At 39.3% G+C, this 15,281-nt stretch overlaps 2 protein-coding genes across 2 annotated transcripts in view; one reads left to right on the forward strand and one right to left on the reverse strand.

Annotated features, from left to right (window-relative positions):
- Positions 1 to 4,682, forward strand: part of GLRX (glutaredoxin) — a 44,442-nt gene extending 39,760 nt beyond the window's left edge. Inside the window, exon 3 of the mRNA XM_070517749.1 lies at positions 2,111 to 4,682. The gene's annotated coding sequence lies outside the window, so the exon portion shown is untranslated. The remainder of the gene's footprint in view (positions 1 to 2,110) is intronic.
- The window catches only part of RHOBTB3 (Rho related BTB domain containing 3), a 52,911-nt gene that overhangs the window by 8,138 nt on the left and 29,492 nt on the right, over positions 1 to 15,281 (reverse strand). Inside the window, exons 8-11 of the mRNA XM_014867549.3 lie at positions 13,094 to 13,214; positions 7,753 to 7,926; positions 5,073 to 5,239; positions 577 to 673 (exon numbers count right to left, since the gene is read on the reverse strand). Coding sequence (XP_014723035.1) covers positions 577 to 673; positions 5,073 to 5,239; positions 7,753 to 7,926; positions 13,094 to 13,214 — 559 coding nt within the window. The remainder of the gene's footprint in view (positions 1 to 576; positions 674 to 5,072; positions 5,240 to 7,752; positions 7,927 to 13,093; positions 13,215 to 15,281) is intronic.

Below are 15,281 nucleotides of genomic sequence, written 5' to 3' on the forward strand. Positions count from 1 at the left end.
GTGACTGGTTTTAATCTTTATAATTTACCTTAAAAATCACATTATGTATACTCTCTGCTCAAAAAGTTTTGCAACACTTTGATCAATAAAATCTATTATTTCCAAGTAATATAATGAACTCCTATATAGATATACTTAGTGGATACAGATGTCAGTACAATAGAACTACATATTGTAAATAATAAATAATAGTTACAATTCCTTTACAAGAAAAAATTTTAAAATACATACTGTTTAAATTTTGCTTGCTTAGGTGGTTAAAACCAAGATCTCGTCTATCACAACCAAATGCCACTTGAGGACACCTTAGCTCTCTACTTAGGGGAAAAAATGTATTTAAAAATAAATGGGAGCTATAAACCAATCATTAGAAAACTTTTGGTGTAACGCAGGTCAAGCCTCTTATGTAACACAGGTGACCATAAGTTAAAGTGTCATCAGTTCCCACACTGCGTATTTAAAAGGAAATGAATTACAGTGACTTTTTATTTTTTAAAACTACTATTCTTACAAACTATGTCTCAGATCTACAAACAACATAAAGATTTCTTTTCAAAACAGTAATTGGCAATCTACCTGAAAGATCCTGAAACTCAGGCTTTTGACTGAAGATGAGGTAGTTAGTGGCAATGAAATGAAGTAGCCAGGTGGAAAGGCAGTCAGAGTGGTGAAACTGCAAGAAAAATGGAAAGTGAAACAATACCGCTCATAACGCATCACCGTGATGATCAGATTAATAGTGGTCTGGGTGGACTCACGGAGAGCCCAAACCCATGTTTAATGTGTCTGTATACAACGCAGCCTTCAGCCTACTCTGACAGCAGAAAGGAATACGGAGTATTATTAACAAATACTAACAAAATTACCTCAATGAAGACACTGGCTCATAAAAACAATGAGCTACTGCTGCTGGAGTGGCTGAAGTCTTGAAGCAGATGCACGGCTGCGTCTGTGGTTAACAGACTATTTGAGGTTCTTGAGGACTTAGTTTAAGCTTTTAATCTAAGGTCATGACCTTCACTAACTACACTTGTATCTGTGTAGCAGAGAAAAGATTATGGTTAGCAAAGGTATACCCTTGGCCATATCTAAACAAGTTCACCTGAGGAGTGAACCAAAAAATATTTTAAGGAGGAAATATCATTCTAAGGGTATGGGTTGCAACGTATAAATATTTCTGTGGGAAGCTTATGTCTGAATAGTTGCTCTTAACTAGACTGTTACACTGAGCAGCACATTTCTCATTCTAAGTTCCAACAGCTAATGGAAGGGAAACTTAGAGCAACTTGGCCATGACATCATCACCTTGGTACCCACCCAGTGACACTCACTGATCCACTTAACCACTCAATCCAGACTACAGCAACTTGCTGGCAGGCAACTTTGGTGCACGAGCACAGCTCTTATTATTACTGTGGTAAAATACACATAACATAAAAGTTACCATTTTAACCATCTTTAAGTTTACAGTTCAGTGGCACTAAGTACAATCATGTTATTGTGCAACCGTCACCACTATCTATTCCGGAACTTTTTTATCATCCCCAACTGAAACTCTGTACCCTTTTCCTCAACCCCAGTCCCTGGTAACAAGTATTCTTCCTTCTTTCTATGAATTTGACTATTCTTGGTACTTCACATAAGTCAAATTATACAATATTTGTCCTTTTATGTCTGTTTTATTTTATTTAGCCTAATGTCCTCACGGTTCATCCACATTGCAACATGTATTAAAATTTCATTCTTTTTTAAGGCTGAATAATATCCCACCGTATGTATATACCACATTTTGTTTATCCATTCATTTGTTCATGGACATTTAGGTTGTTTCCATCTTTAGACTAAATATAGCTCTTTTAAAGACACTCAAAAATACTATATAAGCAATAAATAACGCTAAATTGAAGAAAGATTTGTAATCTCAGATGCTAAGGAAGAAACTAAAGTATCACTCTTTTGAAAAGTTAAAACACGGGAATATTCTAACACATAAATTCATAGGTCTCTGATTTTCATTATACGAAATCTGAATTTTTGAATTCTAAGAGACTTTATAGTTTATTTAACCCCATGTCACATTTTAACAATCTTTTTTCACCTTATCTTTCAGCAGATGAATGTGAGTGATCTCAAGGGAATAGAGCAAGACTGTGTAGCTATTTTAACAGAAGCCACCAGAGCAGAAAACCTACAAAAAACGTTTAGAACATTGTCTGAGGACAGTGACTTTAAAGAGAAGAGACATCACAGAAATGAATATCTGGCTACAAAAACATGATTAAAATGAAGGATTTCATTGTTGACCAGATTTAAGATATCATAATTGTGGGCTCTTGGCAAGAAATAGCATGAATCTCACTGCAAGAACTACTGTTTTTGAAAGAATATATGCTGTTCTGAGAAAATTGGTTTAAACCGAAATAAACAACAGAAGAAAAAAGAAAGGCATTAAAACAAAAAAAAACATGAACCAAATGCTATAGCCTTTAACAGCTCTGTGAAGAATTATAATGGTGGAGAAAGTATCCAGAAACTCACAAGAAAAAGGTCAGAAACAAAACTGGTGGCCTGAAGCAGCCAAATATTAATGTACAGATTATAAGTGAAGAAATTGAGTTTAAAACTTTAATATAAGAGTAAATAGGACTTCATAGGAAAGTTTGGCTGAATAAGGTTTAAAGGAAGTAAAGATAAGGAAATTTCCACCTCAATCTGAAGGAACTGATCGGATTAAGGGAAAGACGCGTCTCTTGCATGTTAAGAGTTCAACTTAAAGGAAATATATGAAGCTGAAGGTAGGACCATGGTAAAGAATTGAGAGGTTAGGGGAAAGTGCAAGCAGAAGTGAGAGATACCAAAACTGCTCAACTATATCGAAGATATGAACTAATGCTTTCCTGATACAGAATAGAAAACTGGCAGAGATGGTAACAGAGTAACTGGAAAGTTTGATTATTCTGGGAGCTACTGGAAGTCTAATTCTGCTAAAAGACAATTTCACCTCCCAGAAGTCAGAGAAACAATGAGGGAAAGGTTAACTGAATTCTGACCAACCAGATGACCTGGCTGGTAAAGTGGAACCTCAAACTAGGAACTTCAAAGAGAAGTGGGAAAGAAACATTATCCTGTTAGCTGGGATTCATAATTGCCAAATTAGGGACCACCAGGAATAGAATAAAGGAAAACTAGTAGCTGTAGGTTTAATCTTACCACATAGAAAAGTTTTCAGAAACAAACAGTAAAATTCAAAAAGGGCTGGTATCTTAGACTTTTAAAATTGAAGGGAAAAAAATAAGGATAATCAGGTAGTCAGAAACCACAGTCAGGGAAAGCAGGTCAGGAGGAACTTATGACAATGCAACCATAAATGACGCTCCCTGATAAGGAATCAAGTGCCTATGTGTTTGGGGGCGGGGAACACCTAGAGACATCAGTGCAACCATACAGGAAGTTCTCTTCTGCATAAACTATTTAAAAGGATACTACAAGATAAGGAAAGAGGAGCTGGCGTCCAATTTTTTAAAGTATGACAGACTTGTTAGAACAGCATGAAAATGACACATCGAAAATGAACTGAGGTTGTGATAATGCTAGAAAGAATAAAAAAGAATTTTTAAACTAAATCTAGAGGGCAGGTATTTATCCCAAGCTCAATGTAAATATATTACAAAGAGAGATCAGAGTTACTCAATTTTTTTAATTTGTTTTTATCTCTCATATTAAATACATAGGATCTTAAGACTTGATTATGAGAGAAATGAACTTCAAAACAGTTAAGGAGAGAGTAAGAGAAGACCTATATGCTTTAAATGAATTCCCTTCTATGTCCAGAAATATACATGTTGCTTAAATCCATCTCAACCTGGAGGCAAGCCTTTGGCTGTCACAGGTCTGTCTTTTGGCCCATTGTGTGGCTCCATTTTAGCAACTTGGATGAAGACAAAGTTGTCATATTTTTCTAATTCTGGATGTCAAAGTTGGTAGGATAACCAATATGTGGTCTGCCAGATCATATTTTACGAAGTCTTGATAGTCGGTAATGATGGGTCAAATATATTCCCGTGAAAAAGTCCTAGAAGGTTCAGCTTACTGCAAGCTCAGTACACGTGACCGTGTGCCTGAGCCCTGCACTGTCTTAAGGCAGGGGATGGAATGGTGGACTAACCAAGGGCAGGATGACTCAACTAGGTAAACTTCCTGTTCCCAGGGATAAAGGAGAGTTGTCATGAGGAGGTGGCAGATGTTGGACTGGGACAACATCTGAGAGTTCCAGAAGCAGATTTCAAGAAAGCAGACCCAGTTTATTTACAGACCTGGCCCAGTCCTTTGTCCAACTCATATGCTAGAGTCTTTGTAATTGTAGTTACTCACAACTAGTTTAATTGTGTAAACTCTGTTGCCTAGATGTGCGGCAATATAATTCTTAACAACAAAACAGCCCAAGCTTAGAAGAAGCCAGAAGAAGCATGGTGTATTGTAATGATTCTCAACTCAAATGTTTCTACTGAATATTTTCTTGATACCATGAGACATATCAACAAAAGGCATTCCGAAAGGATTAATGAGGTACATCAATACCTCCTACATACCTCCTACAATACCAGAACTTCGACATATGTTCACAAAGTGAATGAATGAATGAATGAACAAATAAATGAGTTTAGCTGAACCGTCTCTATCGTATGTATGGACCAATTTTGTCATTTTCCTTTTAGGAACCCTAAGATGTGATCGTTTTGGGGAAATTCAATGTAAACTCTACTTCCTATAATGCCTATACAACGTAATAGAGTACCATACCCAAATGATTCTAATACGGGCCACTATTCAGTTGAAAAAAATTCATATTGGAAAATTCTATCTCCTTAGAAATGGACTGCTCAAAAACCCTATGCTTCAAAATTATCTAGCCACAGAAATTGTTGTGAGGGTACTTTAACCTCAGTTAGCCAAAATTCCAAACCAAGACAAGCACTAATATATCTCTTAATAAACAGAAATTTTTTAAAAGCAGTACGACTTTTTATAAGATTTTTAAAAAATCAAATAACCAGATACACAGGGCCAATTACCTTGGCTTTTTTGAGCAGGTCAACTATATCGAGGTTCATGGCCGCCAGTTCCCGGCTCGGCATGCTCTGCAGCTGTGTGATGATGAACAGCTCACAGATGTGCTGCAGTCTGGACACCTGGTACATCTCGGCACAGATCAGGAGACACATGGCCTGGAAAATGCCGGCTGATGCAGGAAGGGAAAGAAGAGAAAACGGACAATAAAGCCATTTCCTTCATGACCTAAAACTAAACAACAAAAATGCTGACTATGTCATCCAACGTAGAACAGAAAGCCTAGAAAAAGCCCCGAAGAAGTCAGCGTTCTAAGCCTTCACACTCAGAAGTGAATCTATGCATTGTTTTTTGTTTCCTTTTGTTTTTAACTCTCCAGAGAAGGAGATTCTAGAATTGCCCTTAATAATCGATTCTAGGGCTATGGGGTAATTCTTTCTGCTAGCTAAAATAAATCCTTGCAATTTTTCATCCCCAGGCTTTAGTCCCCAGGTATGTCTGTTTTGTTTTTATTGTGATAAAATAAACATAAAATTTACCATTAACCATTTTTAAGTGTACAGTACAGTGGCATTAAGTACATTCACATTGTTGTGCAACCATCACCACTATCCATCTCCTGAACTTTTTCATCTTCCCAAACTGAAACTCAGTGTCCATTAAACAATCACTCCCCACTGCCCCATCCCCGACTTAGGCAATCACTTAGGTTTGTTTCTGGGGTTTTTTTTCAACAGTTTCTCTATGAATCTGATTTTTCATGAATAGTAGTCGGCCCTTATCTGCAGTTTTGCTTTCCGTGTCAAGCACAGTTCAAAAATATTAAATAGAAAATTCCAAAAATAAATAATTCATAAGGTCTAAATTGTGCGCCATAGCATGACAAAATCTGTCACCGTCCAGCTCTGTCCCCCACCTTGCCTGTGACACAAATCATCCCTTTGTCCAGTGTATCCACACTCTATATGCTACCTGCCCATGAGCCTGCTAGTTAGGAATAAACATAATACACATAGGGTTCAGTACCATCCATGGTTTCAGGCATCCACTGGGGGTCTTGGAACATATCCCCCTCGGGTAAGGGGGGACTACTGTAATTCTCTTTCTTATCCCTCCTTAAACTTCTTACATTCTTTTGTAGCTAGGAACCAAGAACACTGTATATGATAAATATTTAACATAATGAATGGATTACCTTTTTGTGATTTTCCCAGTGAAAATATCCCAGTGTCCAACTTAACTTTTTGATTATTCATTGTGACTCCTTTTCCCCACACACCTTTTATCTATTTTTAAAGTGCTTTTGTTCTATAGTTATTATCGCTTTTCTGAGCACTTTTCCTAATTAGCAAGATAAAACCTAAAATTTGAAGCTTCAGTTACCCTACTGAGAGGATGACTGAGACACCAAATTTTCTTATTATTTCAAATCTGGTCAAATTTTTTATTTAATATACAAATTTGCTGGTATTGAAATAATAATAATAAGGCACTCTGATGAGAATCAATGCTCTCATTTTTATTAAGCAAAAATTATAACCAGTCTTTAACACTGACAGTAGCAACTGTAACTGGCTCTAAAACTGTGCAGCAGCTGCAAGACCAGAATTAACTCCATTTAAAAAAGAATTTTCTTTTTTGGAACTTCTAATACCTTTCACTAGAGGGCTCATGACTTGTTTAAAACTTAAGAGTATTCAGTAACAAACATAGGAAATCTTCCAAATCTAAAAATTAAAGCAGTAAACCTGAAGAGAGGTATGGTCTGAAATGTGTGTTTTCTTTTTATATTTGCTAGGGCACCTGGCTAGGGTCTGTAGTCAGGGTCTCAGGCTCCTGGATGAAGCCAGGAGGGGCTTATTCTAGTTATGGTTGTGGTGGGAGCCATCTGGTGGACAAAGAATGAAGATTAATCAAAGGGAAGGGCTTCCATGCCAGTATCCCAAGGCGCCAAGGCCCCTTGAAAGGATTGTGCAGCTTCTCCAAGATGCCTCCAGGTAGAGGAACCCAGCAAGATCTGTTCCAACCTGTAGCTGCCATAGATGGTTAGTTCCTAATCAAAGATAGTCCTAGGTCAGTAAATAGGAAAATAAATCCTACAGTCCACTGAGCATTCGAAACATCTTAGGAAAAGTTTCCAGAGAGGTCAGCTCTAGGAGAGTCTGACTTTAGGAGATGTGAGAAGAAGGCCTTAAACAACCTCACATCCTCTGGGCTAGAGAGATGACCAAGGTGGGTCTCAGAATATTCAAAGTCCTTAAATGTGCCTCCATCAGAAGTCAGAGCCATAAAAGCAGTTGTCCACCCTCTTCTTCTCCTGGAAGGGACAGTGCTCCAAGGAGCTCTCTGCCCCAGTCTGTAGAATCAGAGTAGCCACTGGGTACCACGAGACATCTCCATTTCTAGGGCGCCAACAGTGTCACCACACTGTTGGTACCGGCTGGAACATGTGAACTTATGCCGGAGTCTGAGGGCCCATAAGAGGTACCCAATGACTGCTCTTCCATTTGAACTGACTGAAAATACACTGCTGTCCCACCACCACATCCTCCTGCTTAGCACATTCCATTATGTCAACTCTGATAAACCTTAGATGAAAACAGATTTCACAGGAAGCAACTTATCGAAATCGGTAACAGGGAAAGAAAGAATTGTGAGATATTATCTGACATTTATACTGCTCACCTGGGCAACAGGAGTCTGTATACAGGTATTCTAAGAACGACAGGAAAGTCTCTTTGGAAACACCATAAACTGGAATGAGAACACTCTTTGCTTCCATGTAGTTCCCATTAAACATGGCCGCCATCACTTCACAGCGGGCCACCAGGATGGCCCTGTGGGCTGGCACCGTCGTACCTACAAGATTCAAAAGATAAACAAAGCTTCGTAAGACAAACTTGCAGAGGTATTATTCTCCCAATCTTTCTTCTAATTAGAGTGGTATTGCATTAGTCACAGCTGAGCTGATGTACAGAAACCAAATTTTGGGGTGATAAACAGCATTAATTCAGAGACTTTTCAATTTTTAATTGACAAAGAGATTTCAAAGTTGACTTTGAAACCAACAATTTGCAAGTCAGGCAACTATTTGTTACTTAGGTTATATTTCCTGAAGATAGAAACATGGGAATAAAATATTCTGCTTCATGTGTTTACAGCCAAACATCCATCCTTTCCAACTGGCTTGAAATACCACCAGCCACTCCTGCCCACATGCCTCCTGAGAAAACAACACAATTACCTTTCTTGAACAACTCACAGAACAGTCCTGGCCAGGCTTTCCCTTGTCAGAAACAGGACTATAGGAAGTAAACCATCCTTGGCCTAAGTAGTCCATAGATCTCAGCAGGAACGGCAAGGGAATCTCTCGTGAGGCCAAGGGAGGCATCTCAGACCTCACGGAAAATTTGGAGGGGGATGGGGTAGTGCCCTGCTGTCTCCCCAGCTTACTGCCTCCCCAGGGAACCTCTCTTTCCTGAATGAACAATGCCTGCTTCTGGGAGAGCCACAGCTACTTTCAATTTTAAAGGCCCCTCAGCTCATACCCTTCACTGAAGCTCATTAAACTAAACTGACTCTCCAGGGAAAGCTTGCTAAGCCCTCCAGCTACCACGCCACTGCACCAAGGCAGCCCCAGATGGGGGACACGTGGCCAGGGGCTCAGGGGTGGAGAAGCAGTTCTCTCACTCCCACCACCTTAGGAAACCATGAATCCACAGCCAGCCTTCAGTTCAGTCTGGATCAGTTCAATGGATCGTTACTGAACACGCACCATGTGCCAATCACCATGTTTGCTATTGAAGATACAAAGATGAGGAAGACGAAGCTGCCCTGCTTTGGAGCAGTCAAGCTTTTAGTTTGGCGGATGACACCACAGCCAGTGTGAGTGACAAAGCTGACCCTTCCCAGAAAGCAACTCTATGAGCCAAACCACTCTGCTCAGCCCAAGAGTCTTCATCTATGCATCCCTAAAAATCTTATACTTCTTGGGGGCATATATTCTTCTCTAAATATTTACAATTATGGGGTTCTTCGCCTTCTTTAAATCCAAGCAAAACATCTTCTGGCTCAGAAAAAAAGAGCTCCATCAAGCCCAGCGACTTTCTCCAAAGCCAATAATTCCTCAGGATCTACAAGCAACACCCGACATATGTAGCCAGTTCTCAGCTCTCTGCTCGCCACTGCGATTTGCGCAGGTGCACCTCCTGCTGGAGCAGGGAGAAGCGGCCGCAGGAGCATCCCTGCCAGTCACCACACACCTACAGCAGGCATCCTCCCCTCTGGGCCCTCTGCCTCTTTGCCTTTAGGCCGCCTGCCCCCAATGTTACAGTGTTCATGGACGAGGGACAACCAGTTTCCATGATTAAAGAATGCTGCGTATGTCTGTATATAGTAATTAACAAAGAATTCAAACAGGTAAAGCAATTTGACTGGTAATTTTAAGGTTTTAAAATCTTAAATAGGGTACTATGAAAAAAAGAAAAGGAAAATTAGAAGCATGGCTTAAACAAAACTAGATAAACTATCATTTGGGTTAAGCAGAGGGATTTAAGACTGGCCAAAAATACCAAAAGGACAGTAGATGAGGAAGGAATTTGATAAGTAACCTTGGAATTTTAACAGAAATTTTCCATTGATAATGTGGTTACAAAATCATCAATAATACACTCAGTATCTTAAAGCATTTTCAAGCCGATTTCAAACTCAAAATTTAGTTTGGAAAACCATTATATCTCCAGTTAAGAAAATATCAACTTCTATTTCTCACCACTTTTTGGTTTTTTTGTTTTGTTTTCTTTCGTGAGGAAGATTGGCCCTGAGCTAACACCTGTTGCCAGTCTTCCTCTATTTTGTACGTGGGACACCTCCTATATACATGCTCCATGAGCAGTGTGTAGGTCCACACCCAGGATCCGAACCTGTGAACCCTGGGCTGCCAAAGCAGAGAGCACAAACTTAACCACTATGCCACCAGGCCAGCTCTGCTTCTCACCTTTTTCAACTGCTGTTTTGGTGTTATAAATTGTTCTGTTGTGAAACTGTAATACAATACACCTCAGTATAGTCACATTTTTAAGCATTGTATATAAACTGTATAAATATATAAACACTGTTTAAAACATGCTGAAAGAGCATAATGCAGTGTTTACATACTAAACAGCAATAGGACAGCACTGAAGAATTACTCAAGGGGAAAAAGACATCAATTTTCTAGTTAAAAAATAAACATGTTCTTTGAAAATGTCAAGGCCTAAAGAATCTTTCCTTTGTAGTATTTAATTGCTGTTAACAGTTGTAAGAAACTTTTTAAGGAAAAGAGTTTTAACAGTAAAACAAAATTTAAAAGCCCAAGTTTTCTAGTAACTTTGCATAGATTATTAAAGTCTTTGTTTTTATTTTATAGTAGAATAAAATACTACATTTGTCATACATTCTTCACACTACTTGCCAAGTTTTAAAACTTAAATTATGAGAATTGTTTTTGGTTTTATTCTGAAAACAGGAAACTTGCCTGGTTCAAGAGACTTAGAATATGTACCACACAAGGAGACAGGGACGGAACATGACTTTCTAAAGGTATTTTTCATGAGATGCAGATTCAAATGTCAAAAGGAAACTAATATCATTCTAGATCAGGTCTAAATGTTTACCAAGTTTCAGAGCTGCTCTAGTAGCTTTTTAAAAAAAAAAATTATTTAATGGAAAAAGATACAAACCCAAACAACAAACTGGGGGTGGTAGTAAAAAAAAAAATATATATATATATATATATATATATATAAATATATTTATATAAATATAAATAATGACTATCTATTATAGGGACAGTAAATAGGTTTTTGTTTTTTTCTTTCAAAGATTGGCACCTGAGCTAACATCTGTTGCCAATCCTCTTGTTCTTCTTTTTTTTTTTTTGCTTTCTCCTCAAAGCCCCCCAGTACTTAGTTGCAGATTCCATAGTGTAGATTCTGGTTGTGCTGTGTGGGACGCCACCTCAGCATGGCTAGATGAACAGTACTAGGTCCAAGCCCAGCATCCGAAACAGTGAAACTCCAGGGCCACCAAAGCAGAGCGCAAACTTAACCATTCAGCCACGAGGCCAGCCCCAGTAAATAAGTTTTATACCCCAGGTCAACTCCAGCCGGTTGTGGGTGACGGCCTGGAACATTTTAAAAGAAGGATTTCTCACGGCCCTGGGTTCCGCAGGCCAAGTGCAGTGACTCACCAGTGTTGGCTGCCATTGCGGGGGGCGGGAGGGGTGTCTACCTTTACACACACCCTCTCAATCCCTGTGACCACTCTACCAGGTGGAAACGAGTATCCCCATTTTACAGGCAAGGAAACAAAGGATCAGAAACGTCAGGTAACACAGCCAAAGCTATACATTAAGTATGCAGCCAAGCAAGATCCCAGCCAGGTCTTTCTAGGCCCTGTGACTACCACCTCATCAAGCTTAACAACAGAAGGGACCTTTTAGAATCTATATGGTTCACCTTCACTTTGCAAATGAGAAGACTTAAGGCCAGACATGCGAAGTGACTTGCCCAAGGACACACACAGGTTGAATGCAAAGCCAAGGCTGGAGCGAGGGCCCCAGACCACAGGCTCAGCCCTCTGGAGGAGGAGACAACACTGCTGCCTTCTACACACTGGAAGCTTCCCTCCCCTCACTCTTCAGAAGCTAGGCTTGCCTCTCCTCCAGCTGACAGCACAGAAGCTGTCGCCACACTCTGCTTCCACTCATTCTTGCTTCTCCCTACTCGTGACTGCCTGATAAGCCTTGGGTTTCGAGCTGGGGAGGCTACGAAGAACACCACAGCAGCTGCTGCAAAGCATCCGTGCTGCCATCCAACTAGCCCTTCCAGCCCATCGCTGCTCTTTCTTTTCTTTTAATATAACACATATTTTCACGTGTTGCATATTCCCTTTTGAAAATCTTTTCAGTAGGTTACACTAACACAATGTTTGGTATCAACGCAAATTATAAGCAGGTGTTAATGACTCCTATGCAAATTATAAGTAAATTTGGTCTCAGCTTTCCTTTTGCCAAATCATTTTTCATGTCTTTCAAGGTCACTCTTTTGTCCCATTCTCAATGTCCTACACTCACATTACAGACAGCGCTGACAGCAGCGTATCAGAAGGCACTTTGGAAAATGTCCAATTCATTGTTTGTCTTGGCTAATGGCCAAAATTAAAAGGAAAATGAATCTTTCTGGGGGAAAATTTTATATAGTAAATGACTCTTAGCTGCCATACATTTCTACCATAAAATTAGAATTATATCTTCCTTTAAATAATAGCCTGTCTGAAGTTCTACTTAATTCATTTGGAAACAACTGCTATCCTTCTTGCATAATTGAGGGTATCTGACCATTTGTTTTAAGATTATGCTTTTAATCTACTAAAGTGACAAACTTATCCAAGCAAATAATCAATAATGGGCACTAAACAGCTCATCTTTATTAAAATTAGGTAGCAGTTTTTTCCTACAGAGAGAAAAAGCAGCTCTCAGTTGCTCTGGTGATAATTCTCAGTGCTGTCAGGAATAAGTAGCTATATCTACAGATGCCTGATGTAAGCCAGGCATGACCCTCAACCCATGGTTAGTTCCTTTTCCTCCAGTAAAAAGGAAGAGAGCTGAATAAAATAAGCTAGAGGCAATATAATTTTAAGTGGGCTGGTTTCAGAGGATTCAAAAAACTAGGATCTTAAATATACAAACAAAAATATTTTATGGGGTGATATTATAAATCACCCCATCTCTTGCTCATCCCTGAAAGTTAATGAAGCATACGCTATGGAGAAAAAAAGCTAAGGAAAATATAATTTTCTTTCCTTATTTTGATAAAACATTTCATTTCCCTTGAAGATTTTGTTGAAATTTAGGCAGTATTAATCTACATCCCACAACAGAGAATAGTCATTACTTTACCTGAAATATTCAAAGCTGAAATAGAAAATTAGGTTAGAAAACAAGAAATAAAAACAAATAATGAACTTTGTAAAAATTGAACTATACCTTGTATTTCGAAGACAACATCAGCAAGCATTGGTTTGTTAAGGAAAAACTTGAGGGAAGTGCTATAAAACCACAGAGGTTTTCTGGCTTGATAGGTTTTGCAATTCCTTAGGCAATTAATCTATAAGGAAAAACAAAAATACAAGGGCAAATATTGAACAATATGCTTTGATAACATAAATGGGCTGGTTAGAGAATTTGGAAAATTGCCCTAAATGTTTTAAGAAATAATGCTTACCTACTCTATGGCATCTCTGATCATAGCTTTCATGGGAACTTATCCTCCAGAACTACATCTGCTGCCTGACAGTGAGCAACGCGGCCTCCGCGGCACTCAGAGCAGTGAGTGAACTGGCTAAGCAAGCGCTCAATTCTATGGCTGAGAAGCTGTGGGGTCCAGAGCTTCCCCACGGGTCTCTGTCATCTGAGAAACAGACAACAGCAGTTCAACCTCATATGAATGCCTCACAAAAAAGTCCTTACACGTACAGCCTGCTCCTTTGTTCACTAATTAAGAAAGTACATACTATGTTAAGTGAAATAAGCCAGCTAGAGAAGGATAATCTGTGTATGACTCCACTCATATGAGGAATTTAAAAATGTGGACTAAGAACAGTTTAGTGGATACCAGGGGAAAGGTGGGGTGGGGGGTGGGCACAAAGGGTGAAGTGGTGCACCTACAACATGACTGACAAACATTAATGTACAACTGAAATTTCACAAGATTGTAACCTATCATTAACTCAATAAAAAAAAGAAGGTACATACTATACAAAATTTTCACTTGTAATTACGAAAAATACCTATTTTTCCCCTATCGCACCATGTCCTACAGCCTACTAGATCAACATTAAAATAGCTGAGGGTGAAACATTGGTTCACCTCCATCTTAATCTACAATCTTATAGTCCTAGATCTCTTTCCTACCCACAGCCGGGACTGCTGGAACCCGTGACAGGCTGCCTGGGTCTCTGCTCTGGAGTCAGAGAACCTCTTCCTTGACTTGCCCTGTCTGTCCTCACACACCGGCTCACTCTAGCTGGCAGCCTCCAGGACCATTGCTTCTCTGCCTGACCCAGTGGTCTCCAGCCTTCCTCTGCTCCCCACTCAGGACTGGGTGCTCTGTTTATCCTTTCTGTCATCTTTGACATTCTTTTGTGCCAACCCCAGAAATCGAGGGCCAGCCCCTCTTCCTTTACCTTCTACTCATTTCCCCTGCTGAATCTCAGAACCTCAGCCCAGCCAGAATGCTGACCTCTGCTTGCCAGCTAGGGAATTCAGAAAGCTTTATCCCTCAGAAATAACCAAGCATATGACTTTAGCAATAAGAATAAATGGCACCTACTTCCCACTTCGCATTAATCTTCTATGGTGGCAAGTTAAAATGTTTGGTGAGAGGGAAAAAAAATATTATCCTTCCTCATTAGGAAGAAGACAACACTCTCCAGAATGATACCCATGAGCAAGACAGAGAACCAAAACAATTCCTGGTCCTTAAAGTATTTTCTCAGATCCTATTGACAATATACTTAACCCCCAGTGAAGGAGTTTGTGGAGAGGATTCAGGTGACTGCCACACATAAAGGAGAGAAACAGACAAAAAGCATCAGAGAATTTGAGAGCTAGCACAGGCTTTCAAAATCCTCCAGGTTATTCCATTTTACAGAGAGCCCTGAGAAGACTTGCTCAAAGTCACAGAGAAAATTCGTGGCAGACTCATAATTTAAACGTACATTTTCTGATTCCCAATTCATTGTTATAGCCCTGTGTTGTACTCAATGAATGAGAGAGACCCTCAGCCCAGGAAAGCATGGGAAGAAAACACAGAACTCTTCTCTCTTCCTGCGCAAAGGAGGGAATTTAGTTCAACATCATGGAATCATACAGCCCTCAGCCTTCCCTTCCATAACAAGGATTCATTTTATTCACAGTACTCAAAGGAATGACTGTGTTCAAAATCAGGCCCAAGGAAAGGCTCAGGTTTAGAACAAAAGGCAACACTCTGCCCTAATCATTCAGATAAAGGTTACGAATTTGTATATCATGAATATTATGTAGATGTATACTAGGTATGAATATATGTATAAATTCCTATGTGTATATACTTGGTATGACTATATATATATATATATATATATATATAAAGATTATGAATCTATGTAAACAGATTCCCTTCTCACCTATGCCT

The sequence above is a fragment of the Equus asinus genome, chromosome 9, assembly GCF_041296235.1.
Source record: "Equus asinus isolate D_3611 breed Donkey chromosome 9, EquAss-T2T_v2, whole genome shotgun sequence".
Taxonomy (NCBI): domain Eukaryota; kingdom Metazoa; phylum Chordata; class Mammalia; order Perissodactyla; family Equidae; genus Equus; species Equus asinus.